Raw genomic sequence first — 16,022 nt, 5'->3', positions numbered from 1 at the left:
CTTCACAATTTCCACAAGCAGTGACACATAAATAGAAATTCCAGAAGTGCTCTATTTCCTGAAACTTTGAAGGCAAAACTATCAAAATGCTGACTTAAAATCCACACATATTTATATCTTGAGCCAACAATTAAGATTACGAATTAACATTGCAGATCTGTTACACATTAAAAAAAACTGTCATCTATTTCAGATTTTTAAATCATTGTGTTAACACTGTGATGAACATTTAAACAGTCAGACAAAATATATCTAATATGAATCATAAGGTGGATTAAATATGATACTGATATTGTGAAGATGAATTCAAAGCAGGTGATGTTGAAAGATCAGCTGGTGGTAAGGGCTACATTAGCTTAATAACAAATGATAGACACTATAGTCAAGTAAGAAGACTTTTTGATTAGAAGACTTCAGTTAAAATATATTTTCAAGAAAGCTGAAATGACAATTGATTCACATTAAATGTGTAATTAGAGGTCATGGCCCAAAGAAAATAAGTTATGTTTCTTCTCTAAAGGAATCGTAAGAAAATAAGTGTTTAGCACAATATTATTTCTGTTAGCAGCTAAACTGTGGTAAACTATCACTGCAAACAATGAAGAGGAGAGCAAAGAATGACTCAAGGTCAAGGCGTGTGGGTACGATGCAAAGTTGGAGTGTGGCTGAGGCATCGTCGAGTAGAAATGGTCAGAGTGAGGTTGACGCATTTCCGAGACAGAGTCAAAGTCAGAGTGAGCAGAATGGAGAATTGCTGGAGTGTTGGAGTTTTGGAGCCCACCTACCTAAACAGTGAGTGAGCTTGAATCAACCTAAACGTGAGGCCAATTTGGAAAGGTTGGGTATGGGCCAGAACATGGCGGTGGAGTCCAGACACAGTGTGTATCACTGAAGCGGAGCCTGGGTCCTAGTGCAGGGGAGGACCTGGTGCAAGGACAATTTAAATGACTGTTAAGAGAATCAAAAGCTCCTTAAGTACAATTTGCATAAGAAATTTTCTTGTAGGTCAAATGGGTTCCTCCTGCCCTACAAATTCTGTGACTCAACCATTTGAACTGGTTGTCAAGGCACACAGATTGTTACACCTGTGAAAGGCAAGTTGCCTTTAATGCTTTCCCTCATATTTATGGTGTTGACTCCAAGTCTAAAGCTACACAAATATTGGTCTTATGTACCCAAATAGCTATATTCTTGATAGTAAAGATTCTAAGAACTACATTTTAAGAAGGCATATGGCATGCTTGGCTTTAATTAGACAAGGTATTGAGTTCAACAGTCAGGAAGTTATGTTGCATCTTTATGAAAATCTAGGTTAGGCTGCATCTGGAGTATTGCACACAGTTCTGATCACCCCATTATAGGAAGGATGTCAAGGCTTTGGAGAGGGTGCAGAAGAGGTTTACCAGGATGTTGCAGGTTGGACAAACGGGTTGATTTATCTGGAGTGATGGAGGCTGAGGGGAAATCTAATAGAGGTTTATATTATGAGAGGCATAGATAGAGTCCCCAAGGGTTGGACTATCTAACATTGCATTTAAGGTGAGGGGGGACAAGGTAAAAAAAAATATAAGGGGCAAGTTTTTTTTTTACACAGGGAGTGGTGGGTGCCTGGAGTGGTTGAAGAGGCAGATACAGTAGGGATTTTTAAGGGAAGTTTAGATAGCCGCAAGAATATGAGTGAAATGGAAGGATAGGGACATTTCGTCGGCAGAAGGGATTAATTTAGTTGGCTATTTGATAACTAATTTCATTGATTCGACACACAATTGTGCCCAAACGGATCTGTTTCTGTGCAGTGCTGTTCCATGCTCTAAAAATTTTGTTTTATCTGAATTTGAGGTTAATAACTGTAAATTCCTTATCATATCTTTGTTATGTCAATGGATATGTCATGGGACCAGCACAAAAGTGCTATTTCAAAGAAAGCACAGTGCCTTTACTTTCTTAGATGTTTGTGTAGATTTGGCATGCCACCAAAAACTTTGACAAACTTCAACATTTCTACATTGGAGAGTATCTTAACTACAAACTTTTGTAGTTGCATCACAGCCTGATACGTAAATACCAATACCCAGAAACAAAATAATCTACAGAAAGTGGTGGATACAGCCTAGTCCATCACGGGCCTCTCTACAACTGTGCACATTTACAACAACTGCCATAAGAAAGCAGCATCCATCATCAAGGATCCCCACCATCCAGGCTATACTCTCTTTCTGCTCCTACCATTGGGCAGGAAGTACAGAAGCCTTTAGGTCCCACACCACCAGGTTCAGGAATAGTAACCCTACAATCTTCAGGTTCAGGAAGTGGTGTGGATAATTTCACTTACAACTTTGAACCGATTCTACAACCTACTGTACATACTCATTTTCAAGGCCTCTTTACAACTCAAGGTTTTCAGTATTCATTGTTGTATTTGCACTATGTCATCTTTTGAACATTGGTTGTTTGTCAATCTTTGTTTATGTGTAGTCTCTGGTAAATTCTATTGTCTTTCTTTATTTTCCTTTAAATGCCTGCAAGAAAATTAATCTTAAGGTAGAATATGGAAACACATACATATCTTGATAATAAATTTTAGTTTGACTAGGATCAAATTTTACACTCACTTAACACTGATTCATCACTGGAAAGCAAGGCAGCCACCAACACTAGCCCTGTTCTTCCTGTGAAATTAGCTTTAACAGAGAATAGCAACCAAATGTAGAGTTGTGGGTAGTGCAGAGGACTTTTAAAGGATATAATCAAACAATCAGTACCAATATGGCAGAAAAATGGCAAATGGGGTTTGATCTGAGCAAGTGTGAGGTGTTACACTTTGGGAGGTCTAATGTAAGGGGAAAGCATTGAAGAAATGATAGGACCCTTAAGTGTTAATGTGAAGGGTGATCTTTAAGCGCAAGTCCATAACTCCCTGAAGGTGGCTACAAAAGTTGATAGCATGGTAAAGGTGTATGGTACACTGGCTTCCTGTCCATCAGAGGATTGACTTTAAAATATTACTACTGTTTTATAAAGCACTGAATGGTCTAGGGCCAAAGTACATCTCAGATCTCTTGCTGCATTATGAACCTTTCCAAGCTCTCAGGTCATCTGGGGCAGGTCTGCTTACCGTCCTTAGGGTCAAAACTAAACATGGTGAAGCAGCTTTGTTATTCTGATCCACATATCTGGAATAATCTTCCAGAGGACCTGAAGTCTGCCCCAACTTTAAGCTCTTTTAAATCGAGGGTTAAAACTTTTCTTTTCGTTGCAGCTTTTAACTAGAATCCCCTGCACTGTAATATATCTATTTTCTTCGTGATTTTATTCTCTTATATATCGTCTGAAATTTGATGTTTGATTTTTATATCTTGTTCTATGTAGAGCACTTTGAACTGCCTTGTGTTTGAAAAGTGCTATACAAAGAAACTTGCTTGCTGGTCTTTTGTTGAGTTCAAGAATCTGGAAGATATGTTGCAACTTTATCAAACTCTGGTTATGCTACATCTGCAATAGAAACATAGAAAACCTACAGCACAATACAGGCCCTCCGGCCCACAAAGCTGTGCCGAACATGTCCTCACCTTAGAGATTACCTAGGGTTACCCATAACCCTCTATTTTGCTGAGCTCCATTCATTTCTGGTTGCACCATTACAAGGAGAATGTGGAGGCTTTGGAGAGAGTGCGGAAGAGGCTTACAAAACTGTTGACACAAGAGACTTCAAATGTTGTGGTCTGGAGCAACATAGTAGGTTAGATAGCATCATTGGAGAGAAACAGATTGTCAACATTTCAAGTTGAGACCCTTCATCTTGAGTGATGTTGGATGCTGTCTGGATTAGAGGGCATGTGCTATCAGGAGAAGTTACACAAACTAGGACTGTTTACTCTGGAACAGCTGAGACTGAAGGGAAACCTCACAGAAGTTTGTAATATTATGCAAGGCATAGAAAATAGGTGCAGGAGTAGGCCATTCGGCCCTTTGAGCCTGCACCGCCATTCAGTATGATCATGGCTGATCATCCAACTCAAAACCCTGTACCTGCTTTCTCTCCATACCCCCGATCCCTTTAGCCACAAGGGCCATATCTAACTTCCTCTTAAATATAGCCAATGAACCGGCCTCAACTGTTTCCTGTGGCAGAGAATTCCACAGATTCACCACTCTCTGTGTGAAGAAGTTTTTCCTCATCTCAGTCCTAAAAGGCTTCCCCTTTATCCTTAAACTGTGACCCCTCGTTCTGGACTTCCCCAACATCAGAAACAATCTTCCTGCATCTAGCCTGTCCAATCCCTTTAGAATTTGATACGTTTCAATAAGATCCCCCCTCAATCTTCTAAATTCCAGTGAGTATAAGCCTAGTCGATCCAGTCTTTCTTCATATGAAAGTCCTGCCATCCCAGGAATCAATCTGGTGAACCTTCTTTGTACTCCCTCTATGGCAAGAATGTCTTTCCTCAGGTTAGCGGACCAAAACTGCACACAATACTCTAGGTGCGGTCTCACCAAGGCCTTGTACAACTGCAGTAGAACCTCCCTGCTCCTGTACTCAAATCCTTTTGTTATGAATGCCAACATACCATTTGCCTTTTTCACCACCTGCTGTACCTGCATGCCCACCTTCAATGACTAGTGTACAATGTCACCCAGGTCTCATTGCACCTCCCCTTTTCCTAATCGGCCACCGTTCAGATAATAATCTGTTTTCCTGTTCTTGCAACCAAAGTGGATAACCTCACATTTATCCACATTAAATTGCATCTGCCATGAATTTGCCCACTCACCTAACCTATCCAAGTCACCCTGCATCCTCTTAGCATCCTCCTCACAGCTAACACCGCCGCCCAGCTTCGTGTCATCCGCAAACTTGGAGATGCTGCATTTAATTCCCTCGTCTAAATCATTTATATTGTAAACAACTGGGGTCCCAGCACTGAGCCTTGTGGTACCCCACTAGTCACTGCCTGTCATTCTGAAAAGGTCCAGTTTACTCCCACTCTTTGCTTCCTGTCTGCCAACCAATTCTCTATCCACATCAATACCATACCCCCAATACCGTGTGCTTTAAGTTTGCACACTAATCTCCTGTGTGGGACCTTGTCAAAAGCCTTTTGAAAATCTAAATATACCACATCCACTGGCTCTCCCCTATCCACTCTACTAGTTACATCTTCAAAAAATTCCATAGGATTCGTCAGACATGATTTTCCTTTCACAAATCCATGCTGACTTTGTCCGATGATTTCACCTCTTTCCAAAAGTGCTGTTATCACATCTTTGATAACCGACTCTAGCATTTTCCCCACCACCAATGTCAGACTAACTGGTCTGTAATTCCCCGGTTTCTCTCTCCCTCCTTTTTTAAAAAGTGGGGTTACATTAGCCACCCTCCAATCCTCAGGAACTAATCCAGAATCTAAGGAGTTTTGAAAAATTATCACTAATGCATCCACTATTTCTTGGGCTACTTCCTTAAGCACTCTGGGATGCAGACCATCTGGCCCTGGGGATTTATCTGCCTTTAATCCCTTCAATTTACCTAACACCACTTCCCTACTAACATGTATTTCCCTCAGTTCCTCCATCTCACTAGACCCTCGGTCCCTTACTATTTCCGGAAGATTATTTATGTCCTCCTTAGTGAAGACAGAACCAAAGTAGTTATTCAATTGGTCTGCCATGTCTTTGTTCCCTATGATCAATTCACCTGTTTCTGACTGTAAAGGACCTACATTTGTCTTGACCAAGCTTTTTCTTTTCATGTATCTATAAAAGCTTTTACAGTCCGTTTTTATGTTCCCTACCAGCCTTCTCTCATAATCTTTTTTCCCTTTCCTAATTAAGCCCTCTGTCCTCCTCTGCTGGTCTCTGAATTTCTCCCAGTCCTCAGGTGTGCCGCTTTTTTTGCTAATTTATGTTTCTTCTTTGGACTTGATACTATCCCTAATTTCCCTTATCAGCCACGGGTGCACTACCTTAGAGTAGGCATAGTTAGAGTAGACAGGCTATATCTTTTTCTCAATATTGAAATATCTAATACTAGAGGGAATACATTTAAGGTGAGAGGGGGGAGAAGTTCAATGAAAATGTGCAACTCTTACTTTAAAAAAAACCCAAAAAGAGTGGTGGGTGCCTGGGTAGTAGTGGAGGCAGATACAATAGAGGTATTTAAGAGGCTCTCAGACATGTGGATATGCAGAGAAAAACATGAACGATGTGCAGGCAAAAGAAATTAGTTTAATTAGCTCAGCACATCACAGGCTGAAGGGAATGTTGTCCGTGCTGTACCGTTTCATTTTCACTATACAGGCAGAAGATTACTTGTTCAGCACAAACAATGTGGGCAAAGGGCTTGTTCCTGTGCTATGCTGTTATATGTTCCAAAAACTTAGGATCTCCAATCATGACGTCTAGCAGCATAATCTCTTTATCAACTGACTTTTAATTCATTTTCCTCAAACTCTTTCGAGAGGGCGAATCCTAGCAAGGCATCAGGCTCCAATGGCGTACCGGGTAGGGAAATGGAAACTTGTGTCAACCAACCAGCAGGATGTTCAAGGGCTCTTCAATCCCTTACTACTGCAGTCTGAGATTCCCACCTGCTTCAAAAGGGCACCAATTATTCTAGTTCCCAAGAGCAGGGTGAGCTGCCTCAATGACTATTGCCCAATTGTTCTGGTATTTACTGTGCTGAAGTGCTTTGAGGGGTTAGTCATAGCCAGAACCAATTCCTGCCTGAACAAAGACCTGAACCCATTGCAATTTGCCTACCACCACAAAGGGTCTACAATGGATGCAATCTCACTGGCTCTCCACTCAGCCTTGGATCACCTGGACAACAGCAATATGTACACCAGGCTGCTGTTTATTGATTACAACTCAGCGTTCAACACCATCATACTCACAGTAAAAATCGAGCTTCAAATCCAGGGCCTCTGCACCTCTCTCTGCAACTGGATCCTTGTCTTCCTCATTGGACAATCAGTGTGCATCAGAAATGCCATCTCCTCCTTGCTAACAATCAAAACCGGCTCACCTCAAGGATATGTGTTGAGCCTACCGCTCTACTCTCTCTACACCCATGACAGTGTGGTTAGACACAGCCTAAACGCCATCTGTAAATTTGCAGATGACATAACTGTTGGTAGAATCTCAGATGGTGACAAGGAGTCATACAATAGTGTAATAGACTGGCTGGTTGAGTGGTGTCACAACAACAACCTTGTACTCAATAACTGTAAGACCAAGGAAATGATTGTGGACCTCATGAAGGGGAATTCGAGGGAACATACAGCAGTCCTTATTGAGGGATCAACGGTGGATAGGGTGAGCAGTTTCAAGTTGCTGGGTGTCAACTTGCCTGAAATCTATCCTGCCACAAACAAAGAAGGCACAACAGCAGCTATACTTCATTTGGAGTTTGAGGAGACTTGGTATGTCACCAAGAACTCTCACAAATTGCTAAAAATGTACCATCTAACTGATATGGAGGGGCCACTGCACAGGATCAGAAAAAGCTGCAGAAGGTTGTAAACTCGGCCAACTCCATCACGGGCATTAGGCTCCCCAGCATTGCGGATGTTTTCAAAAGACTATGCCTCAAAAAGGCGGACCCCCATCTCCCTGGACGTGCCCTCTTCTCATTGACACCATCAGATAGGAGGTATAGGAGCCTGAAGACATATATTCAATGTTTTAGGAGCAGAATCTTCCCCCCCCCCACCATCAGATTTCTGAATGGAAAATGAACCAACCTATGAAAACTGCCTCACAATTTTTTGTTCTCTTTTTTGCACCACTTATTTATATTTCTCATTGCAATTTATAATTTTTTAAATGTCTGCATTGTACCACTTCTATAAAACAGATTTCACAACATGATCCAGATATTAAACCTGATTTTGATTCCTGTTGACTTTTAAGCTCATCCCACTGACATGAATAAAGAAACAAGGTAGAGACAAGCATCCTAGCAACTCTTATAGAAGAAATACAAATAGATAATGCAGGTGCAGTTTTATAATTACTTATTCAATTTTTGTCATTATTTTCTAGTCTCTTTTAACTTAAAATTTCTTTTAACTGAAAATTTAAATTGGGCAACAAAAACAATGACTTACAAATATAACAGTTCAAGCTGCTGATGAGATCCATTTTTCTTAACTCCAAAACAACAAAAGTAGAAAATAAATTAAATGGAATTAGAATTTAAAAATCTTTCTTGATGGGCAAGTAAGTTGTTAAATAGCTATGGATTCACAAATCAGTTACACAAAGTTATAATGGTAGTTATGTGCACCAGTCACACATATTTAATGAGTGCAGCCTCTATATCACTCATAGGTGGTTAGGGTTAGATAGCTCACAGAAATGCTTTGGTTTAATATGGGCATACAAACATCAGTTCATGAAATTTAATTTTTGCACCTTATAAATGTCCACCTTAGAAGCAAGCAGGCATTATGTGCAGGGTAAGTTTGTAAAGAAGTTCTTTTGAGACCTGTTTAAATCCAGGCAGTGTGGCAATCAAGAGTAAGAACAATGATGATTTTTTTTCCTTCCTTGACCTACAGGTCAAAGGTAGTTCTGGGGTCAGCTCATCAATGAACCATTAAGCAACTCTCCTGGTCTGACAGTAACTGAAAAATATCAAAATGAAAGGAATAGAAAGAACAAATTATAGCCTCAAAGTAAATCATGTTTAAAATTTTTAAAACTGCAGTTATTGGAAACTTTAAAAAAATCATACATTTTGTTCATTTTCTCAATGACTATCCTCATTAATCCATCACACAAATGACCTCTATCTTATCCTCTTTGCAACACTGACTTCACTCGATCAAAGATATTCCCTTTGTCCAACCACTCCTTCCCTCACCACCTCTGCAATATCAAACCAATTTGTTTTCTCTTCGCCAGTTCTAACAAAGCATCTTCAACCTAAAATGTGTGTGTGACATGCAGACACGTCTTGTATAAGCTGTTAACTTTACGGTGATGCAAATATTTTTCCTTACTAAACCTATTCCCGAAACTGTAACAGAACAATGGACACTAGTTCCAGAACAAAAATAAGAATGATATATCAAAGAGGTACAGTACTTAAGCAAATAAAATCATATTCCTTGTACCTGTATGAAAAGAATGATCTACATCATTTTCTAGGGCCCTAACATTTACTGTTCAAGTCCTGCCCTGGTTTAACTTACCAAAGTGCAACACTTCACACTTGTCCAAGTTAAATTCCATTTGCTATTCACTGGCTCCTTTCCCAAGTTGGTCTAGATCCCTTGTAAACTTTGTAACCCTCTTCACCTCTACACCATCAACTTTGGCATTTTGGCTTAATCGACTAAACACATTAACAACCTTATTAACACAGCAACGCCTTACTGGCAGCAAACAAAACTACTAAGTACACTATTAATCACACTGTTTCTAGACAGTTATCACTGCAATCAATAGCCTGTAATTTCCCTTTCAGAGTTGAACTTCTGAACTGCCTGGACAACCTGACATTTTTGTTGTGTGAACTGAAATCATGAAGGTGCAGGATGGTTGTGGCATGGTGTGTACTGGCCAAACTGAGCTGGCGAGGCCTAGACCCAAGTCCGAGAAACCGGTAAGCCAATGTCTGGCCATTGATAAAACAGACTTGGAGCCAATCAAAAACAACAGATCCCAGGGGAGTTGAGGCAGACTCAATGCAGTGGGACCCAGACCTGAGAGTGAGGAATGAGCTGAGCCAGATTGAAAAGGTCAGGTATAAGGCATTGGGTCCGGGCCCTAGAGTATATCAAAGCATCAGGGCCCGGGTCCAAGAGAAAGGAAAAAGCCGATATTTCACTGGTCAAATTTAAAAGGTTAGGGTGTTGGAGCTGCAGGTGATGGATGGGCCAGTGTTCAGCTCGCTGCCCTGCAAGTTTTACTCATCTCTGCACTGAACTGAGGCTGTGGCCTGCAGTTAATGGGCTCCTGGACCGGCTGCAGTGATGACTGGCTTCGTGGCTGTGAAGTCACTTTCATGAGCTTTAGTTCTGAATGTAACTTGCTCACTTTTATTGTTTGCATAATTTTTTTTTGCACATCAGATGGCCTTTTTAATGGATTTGTATGTTTTGTGCCTGCCTGTAGGGAGATGAATCACAAGATTGCATATAGTATACATACTTTGATAATGAATGTACTTCGAATTTTAAAATATTGTGAAGATGAATTCAAAGCAGGTGATGTTGAAAGATCAGATGGTGGTAAGGGCTACATTAGCTTAATAACAAATGATAGAAACTATAGTCAAGTAAGAAGACTTTTTGATTAGAAGACTTCAGTTAAAATATATTTTCAAGAAAGCTGAAATGACAATTGATTCACATTAAATGTGTAATTAGAGGTCATGGCCCAAAGAAAATAAGTTATGTTTCTTCTCTAAAGGAATCGTAAGAAAATAAGTGTTTAGCACAATATTATTTCTGTTAGCAGCTAAACTGTGGTAAACTATCACTGCAAACAATGAAGAGGAGAGCAAAGAATGACTCAAGGTCAAGGCGTGTGGGTACGATGCAAAGTTGGAGTGTGGCTGAGGCATCGTCGAGTAGAAATGGTCAGAGTGAGGTTGACGCATTTCCAAGACAGAGTCGAAGTCAGAGTGAGCAGAATGGAGAACTGCTGGAGCAATTAATATTATTTATTGTTTCTAAACACAGATAAGAAACAACAATCCCAATGGCACACTACTGGTCAAAGTCCTCTCAATATGGAAGACAACTCTCCACAGCTGTCTTCTACCTCCTTTCACCAGGACAATTTTGTATCCAATATGCTAGTTGGATTTCATGTGCTCTCAGAGTCCAGACCAAATAAAAACCAATCAAATAATTTTTTATCAAGGTTATTCCTGGCTGCACAGAAAAAAAAGTGAAACAAGTTTATCAATGATGTTTTCAATGGGATTGGTATACCCTTCTTCTGAAGGAGAAATTATTTAATGTGGTGTAGCAGTATTATAATTTAGCTTCCTGCCTTTGGCTCAAAACCCTAACAATTCACAAGACTATTTTTACTATCATTAAAAATGTCATTAACAATTTCAATAGGCACCATATTTGTCTTAACATTAAATTTTAAACATACTGTAGTGAATAAAACCTTTTGCACCAATGAAAAGTACTATGGATTAAAGTGCTTTTTGCAATCTAATATTGCTTGGATCTTCAAGGGTTAACTTGGAGTCTTGAAAATTATATAGCTGTCTAGGCCCTTCAGCAAGTATCCAAATATTAAACAAACCATACTGACAATAGTTGGTCTTTTCCATTTTCTTGGATCAGTTCTTTTGTTAGCTATGGTAAAACTGTCAAAACACTCACCTTCCTACTTAACTATAACATCACCAGAGATAGGAAATGTGGTGAGAAAATTTCCCAGAATTATAACTATTCAGAAATGTCATTAATATTATTTATCTATTCATCAAAAGTCTAAGCAAGCCTCAAAAGTGATATTCACTAATGCTCTTTCAGAATTTGATCTATTCCTATTTGGAAGTTTAACCCATTCATACATCATTCCTGGATAAAAGACTTAATATACAGTAAATCCGTTTCACTCGTTTGAAGCTGTACTTCCATTACATTCAAGTTTACCTCCCCCCTTATTTTAGTGAACTCGTTCGCCTGCGTCTTTTTTTTTGTGTGGACTGTAACGCCAAACTAGATCCCATCCTTCCTTAGAGTTCAATTTTTCTGCCAGCGTCTGTAATGCCAAGAGAACAGTATAGGCCCTCCCCATCTCCCTCAAACACATAGGCCATGTCAACATTGATACAAACCATAAAGGAAATTCATTAACCTGGCTTTTGTGATTGACTTTGACAAACACTCTTCCTGAATCCGTTTCATAACTCTGCCCTTGGCTAATACACCCACCCCCTGAATATCCGAATCCCTTCAGACGAGCTGTGTTCAGCTCCCTCTTCAACACACTCTCCATCTTCAACACGCGACTACCAATCCCCTTCGCGGAGCTTCAACAGGAAGTGGTCAATTGACCGCCTGATTTTAATACTTATTAAAATGATATGCCTATCAGTGAGGAATTAAATATACAGAACTTAAAGCTGCAGTTATTTGGGGGTATTTTAGTTCACAATAGGAACAATTTAAACATGTTCGCTGACTTGTGAAAAGCGGGACATTGCCAAATAGGAACTACAATTCCCTTAATGCATCGCGCCCAGTGGTTGCCAAGACCCCTGGCGATACGATATGTAAACAACGGAGAGGGGCGGGTGTTATCTATGATTGATAGCCGAGACGTCCAATAGTGTAACGCAATAGGGGCCTCTGACCCGCCTATGTTTTATGATAACCAATAATGGAAGCACCATGGCACAGTGGATGGCAGTGGGGTGAGAGTCGTGTGTGTACAGGAGCGATGGAGTGTATTCATCCTACTTCTAAGGGGTTTAAAGTGGGAGCTGTCGGAAGCATTGAAGAGTACGGTACCTTTGGCAGCCTAAAATAGTTAGTAAGGAGTAAATTTGTGTGGCATGAGAGGAGACGACAGGTTTTCCTGTGTTTTTGGACGGCGAATGGTTGCAGCGCGAGCCACCCGAGGAATTTTCTCTGGAAAGTGAATGGTGGCGGTGTAGGGCGAGTTGAAACTTGTTTAATGAATTTTTACTTGTTTAACGAAATAAACTGTCGTCAGTCCGCTCCAGTATGGAGTGTTGTTTGTGAGAGGATGAGCAACAAGGGTAGCCCGGTGAAGGCTTACGACTTTCTCCTGAAATTCCTGCTGGTGGGTGACAGTGATGTTGGGAAGGGGGAGATCCTTGCCAGCCTGCAGGATGGAGCCAGTGAGTCACCGTATGGTTACAACATGGGTGAGTAGATACAACCCACCAAAAAGCAAACATCAAATAAGAATGCAAGTAAACATGATGTTTGCTGTTTTGCGTTGCAGGCTCCTTTTTACTTGTGTACGAAAAACGTAATATCTTTATGATTGTGAGAACGCCCTGTTTTTATTTACATTGTCTTCAACCCAAAGATCACATATTCTAGTTGTAAAAGATTAGGGTGGAAGATCACTCAAGTGTCTTAGTAGCTTAAGTTTTTAAAAAAATTACGACCACATTATTGTAAGAGATTACACCGAAAAGAAAGCTTGTTCTTTACGCCATTTAAATTTTATAGGAAAGGTAATTGCGGGACATAATGTCATTGTTGTAAGGAAAACTCAAGAATGCTATACATTCTTGATGCTTTGAAATTCTATTATTTTAATCTAAAACATCTACATTAGTCTCGTTGATTATTGCGTACAATGTAAAGATATTTCATCTTTTTGTGAAGGTATTGTATTTAGACCTGTGTTTTAGAAATCAATCTACATTAACAACTTTAGAATGGTATTGTAAAACTAAAGTGCTTCTTAAGGAACTGGTTTTTTTAACGGGGAATCATTTGGAATATGGCATTAAGTATCTAATAGTATTGTGTCTACAATTAGTATCAGTTGATTTACAGAATTATTGTACAGTTTTTTTTCTAAAACAGCTTTATTTTGGAGGATATCTTTCAATGCAATATATGTTAGTAAATTTTGAGTTTTATTGCTTTGGCATTTTGATGTTTATCAAGCATCAATGGCACTCCTGCCACTGAATCAGAAAATAAGCTCCAGAACAAAAAGGGATTTGAGTTGAAATTAGAAAATGCTCAGTAATTTGGATTGCTTTTGTTTCAGGTTAATGACCTTGCTGTGTGAAGATCAGAAATGTTATCCACTTGAAATAACTTTACTTGTCTCCCAACAAATGCTGTCTCCTCTGACTTTCCTGTAGTTTCTTATAATTCAGAGTTCCAGCATTGGCAACATTTTCCTTTGAGAGATTTGTACTCGTGATTTTGGCTGATATTGAAAGAATGCATTTCTCTTGGGCTGGTACTTTGGGATGAGACATTAGGCATGAATTGTGACAATCGCCTTATTGTTGTGCATAATCCAAAAACATCAATTTTGTTTCTTTAACTAACAGTTCAGATCACACACTTATTATCTGTTAATGGATTGCATCAGAATTTGTGAAACCTTGTTATGCACCTCCATTTCCCTACATTATAGCAGTGACTGTAATTCAAAGGTATTTTGTTGACTTGCTTCCTTTTGGATATGGTATATAGCAATGTGGGATGCATCTCTACCAAAGGAAGTATAGGGCTCTCCTTCCCTCTGCTAGCCTGCAGGAAAAGATTGACAGTCCTTGTAACTTTATTTATATTCTTGCAAGAAGGGGCAAAGTAGATGATAAAGAGAATATAGATAGTAAAAATAAGTTACTTTTTGTGGAACTTCGTCTCCAACAATAGTTTAAATTTGAAAAATGAGGTATTGTGTTTATTACTTTGTCAAAGAGGCCATTAGGCAATAATTAAGAGATGAAGTTGAAGTAAAAATGCAAGCTCTCGAATGAATAAGCTCTAGCTTTTTCTGAGGAATTTTTCTCTTGGTTGGTGATCATGTTGCTAGATGTCCCTTGTCTCCATAGTAAAATGAGGCAAATATTATGGAGGAGCAGAACAACCTGAACCGTAATTCTTCGGATCTGCATGTTTAAGTGCACATTTGTAAATGTTACAAATTACTATCCACAATATTCATTCTTAACAGTAAATGCTGATAACATCACCATAATTCATTCCTACCACATAAACGGTACAGTAGATCTTTCCCTCTCTTTCTTTGTTTTTCCCTCCTTTATTCATTTCTCCGTATCACTTCTCAACAAATCCCCTCTCCCTGTAACTACCTTTCTCCTTAGACCTGTTTCCATTTATGGAAAGAATAGGGAAATGAGACAAATGTGATTTCTCTACTAGGTGCTGGCGTAATTTTGATGTACAAAATGGCCTCCTTTCTGTGCCTTATTAATTATGTACCCTTAAGTCAGAATCTGATTATTAATGCTCTTGGGGAAACTGGATAAAATAATATATACTACAAGGCTTGCATTGCCCGAAATTCCTGAAAGTCCATTAACTCATTGTGGTTCAGAAACTTACAGCATTATATGTCGGTAGTCAACAAAAAGCCAGTCTATATTATGAAACTCTAATATTTTGTATTTTATAACAATTGATTTGTGTTACTGTGCCAGAAGCATGTAGTACAATGCATTTTGATGAACTGTAAATATCATTGGTTCTTGCCATGCATTTGAGACCTGGTTTTGATATTCAAATCTTGGAGAAATAGTCATTTGATTTTACACTGAGATAGGAAAAGCCCATTATAACAGAATCAAATGGAAAATACCATTTTCCATGTTGGAATGAATGCCAAGTTTGAAACATTGGAAGCAGTTGGAAGTTGGCTATTTTCTTGCAAAAGTTTCTGAATATTTAATGGAATCAAAGTTTTCAGAAATATCAAAGTGTGCTTAATATAGAATATTATTTGCAACATTGTTAACTGGTGAGGTAGAGTCAGGATACAGAGTATGTATAAGCTCTCAGTGAGCAAACTATTGTATAGCAAATCAAAGGAAGAGCATATCGTGGAACATAGAAGAAATTGCACCTCTTTAAAAGCTGCAATAACCATTCCAAATAAAATTAGGATATTTTTAAAGGTTTTTCTTTATTGGTTGGAGGTCAGTGCAGAAATATTGTGCAAAAAGCATTACAATTTACAAACACGCAGTGTAGTCACTAGTATTAATTAATAGATGAATTATTAAATCATCCATATGTGAGGGAAGCTCTCAGAAGAGTGAGTAGAGAGGCTCCGTGAAATACCTTGCATGTTATCTGTCCAGTCATGTACTAAGATGACCTGGAGGATGGAATCAGAATCAGAACCAGATTTATTGTCAATGATTTGTGTTGTGAAATGTAGCGTTTTGAGGTAGCAATACAGTGCAAGCATAAAAATGATTACAAGTTTCAAAACTAAGTAATGAAAAGGAGGAATAAAACTGTAGTGTTGGGGGACATGCATAAATCAGTTGATGGAAGAACCTGTTTCCAAAA

At 39.1% G+C, this 16,022-nt stretch overlaps 2 protein-coding genes across 3 annotated transcripts in view; one reads left to right on the top strand and one right to left on the bottom strand.

Moving 5' to 3' along the window:
* Positions 1-12,002, bottom strand: part of fn3krp (fructosamine 3 kinase related protein) — a 28,750-nt gene extending 16,748 nt beyond the window's left edge. Inside the window, exon 1 of one of the 2 annotated variants that reach the window (XM_073025890.1) lies at positions 11,836-12,002. In XM_073025890.1, coding sequence (XP_072881991.1) covers positions 11,836-11,976 — 141 coding nt within the window. In that variant the 5' untranslated portion in view covers positions 11,977-12,002. The remainder of the gene's footprint in view (positions 1-11,835) is intronic. The other variant, XM_073025891.1, reaches the window with a different exon arrangement.
* Positions 12,003-12,355: 353 nt separating this feature from the next.
* LOC140714577 (ras-related protein Rab-40B) overlaps positions 12,356-16,022 on the top strand; it is a 60,909-nt gene continuing 57,242 nt past the window's right edge. The window contains exon 1 of the mRNA XM_073025889.1: positions 12,356-12,871. Within this exon, the coding sequence (XP_072881990.1) occupies positions 12,658-12,871 (214 nt within the window). The 5' untranslated portion in view covers positions 12,356-12,657. The remainder of the gene's footprint in view (positions 12,872-16,022) is intronic.

This window comes from Hemitrygon akajei, chromosome 22 (assembly GCF_048418815.1).
Source record: "Hemitrygon akajei chromosome 22, sHemAka1.3, whole genome shotgun sequence".
Lineage (NCBI taxonomy): Eukaryota > Metazoa > Chordata > Chondrichthyes > Myliobatiformes > Dasyatidae > Hemitrygon > Hemitrygon akajei.
The sequence above is the reverse complement of the archived record's forward strand: the minus strand, read 5'-3'. Positions and strand labels throughout refer to the sequence as shown.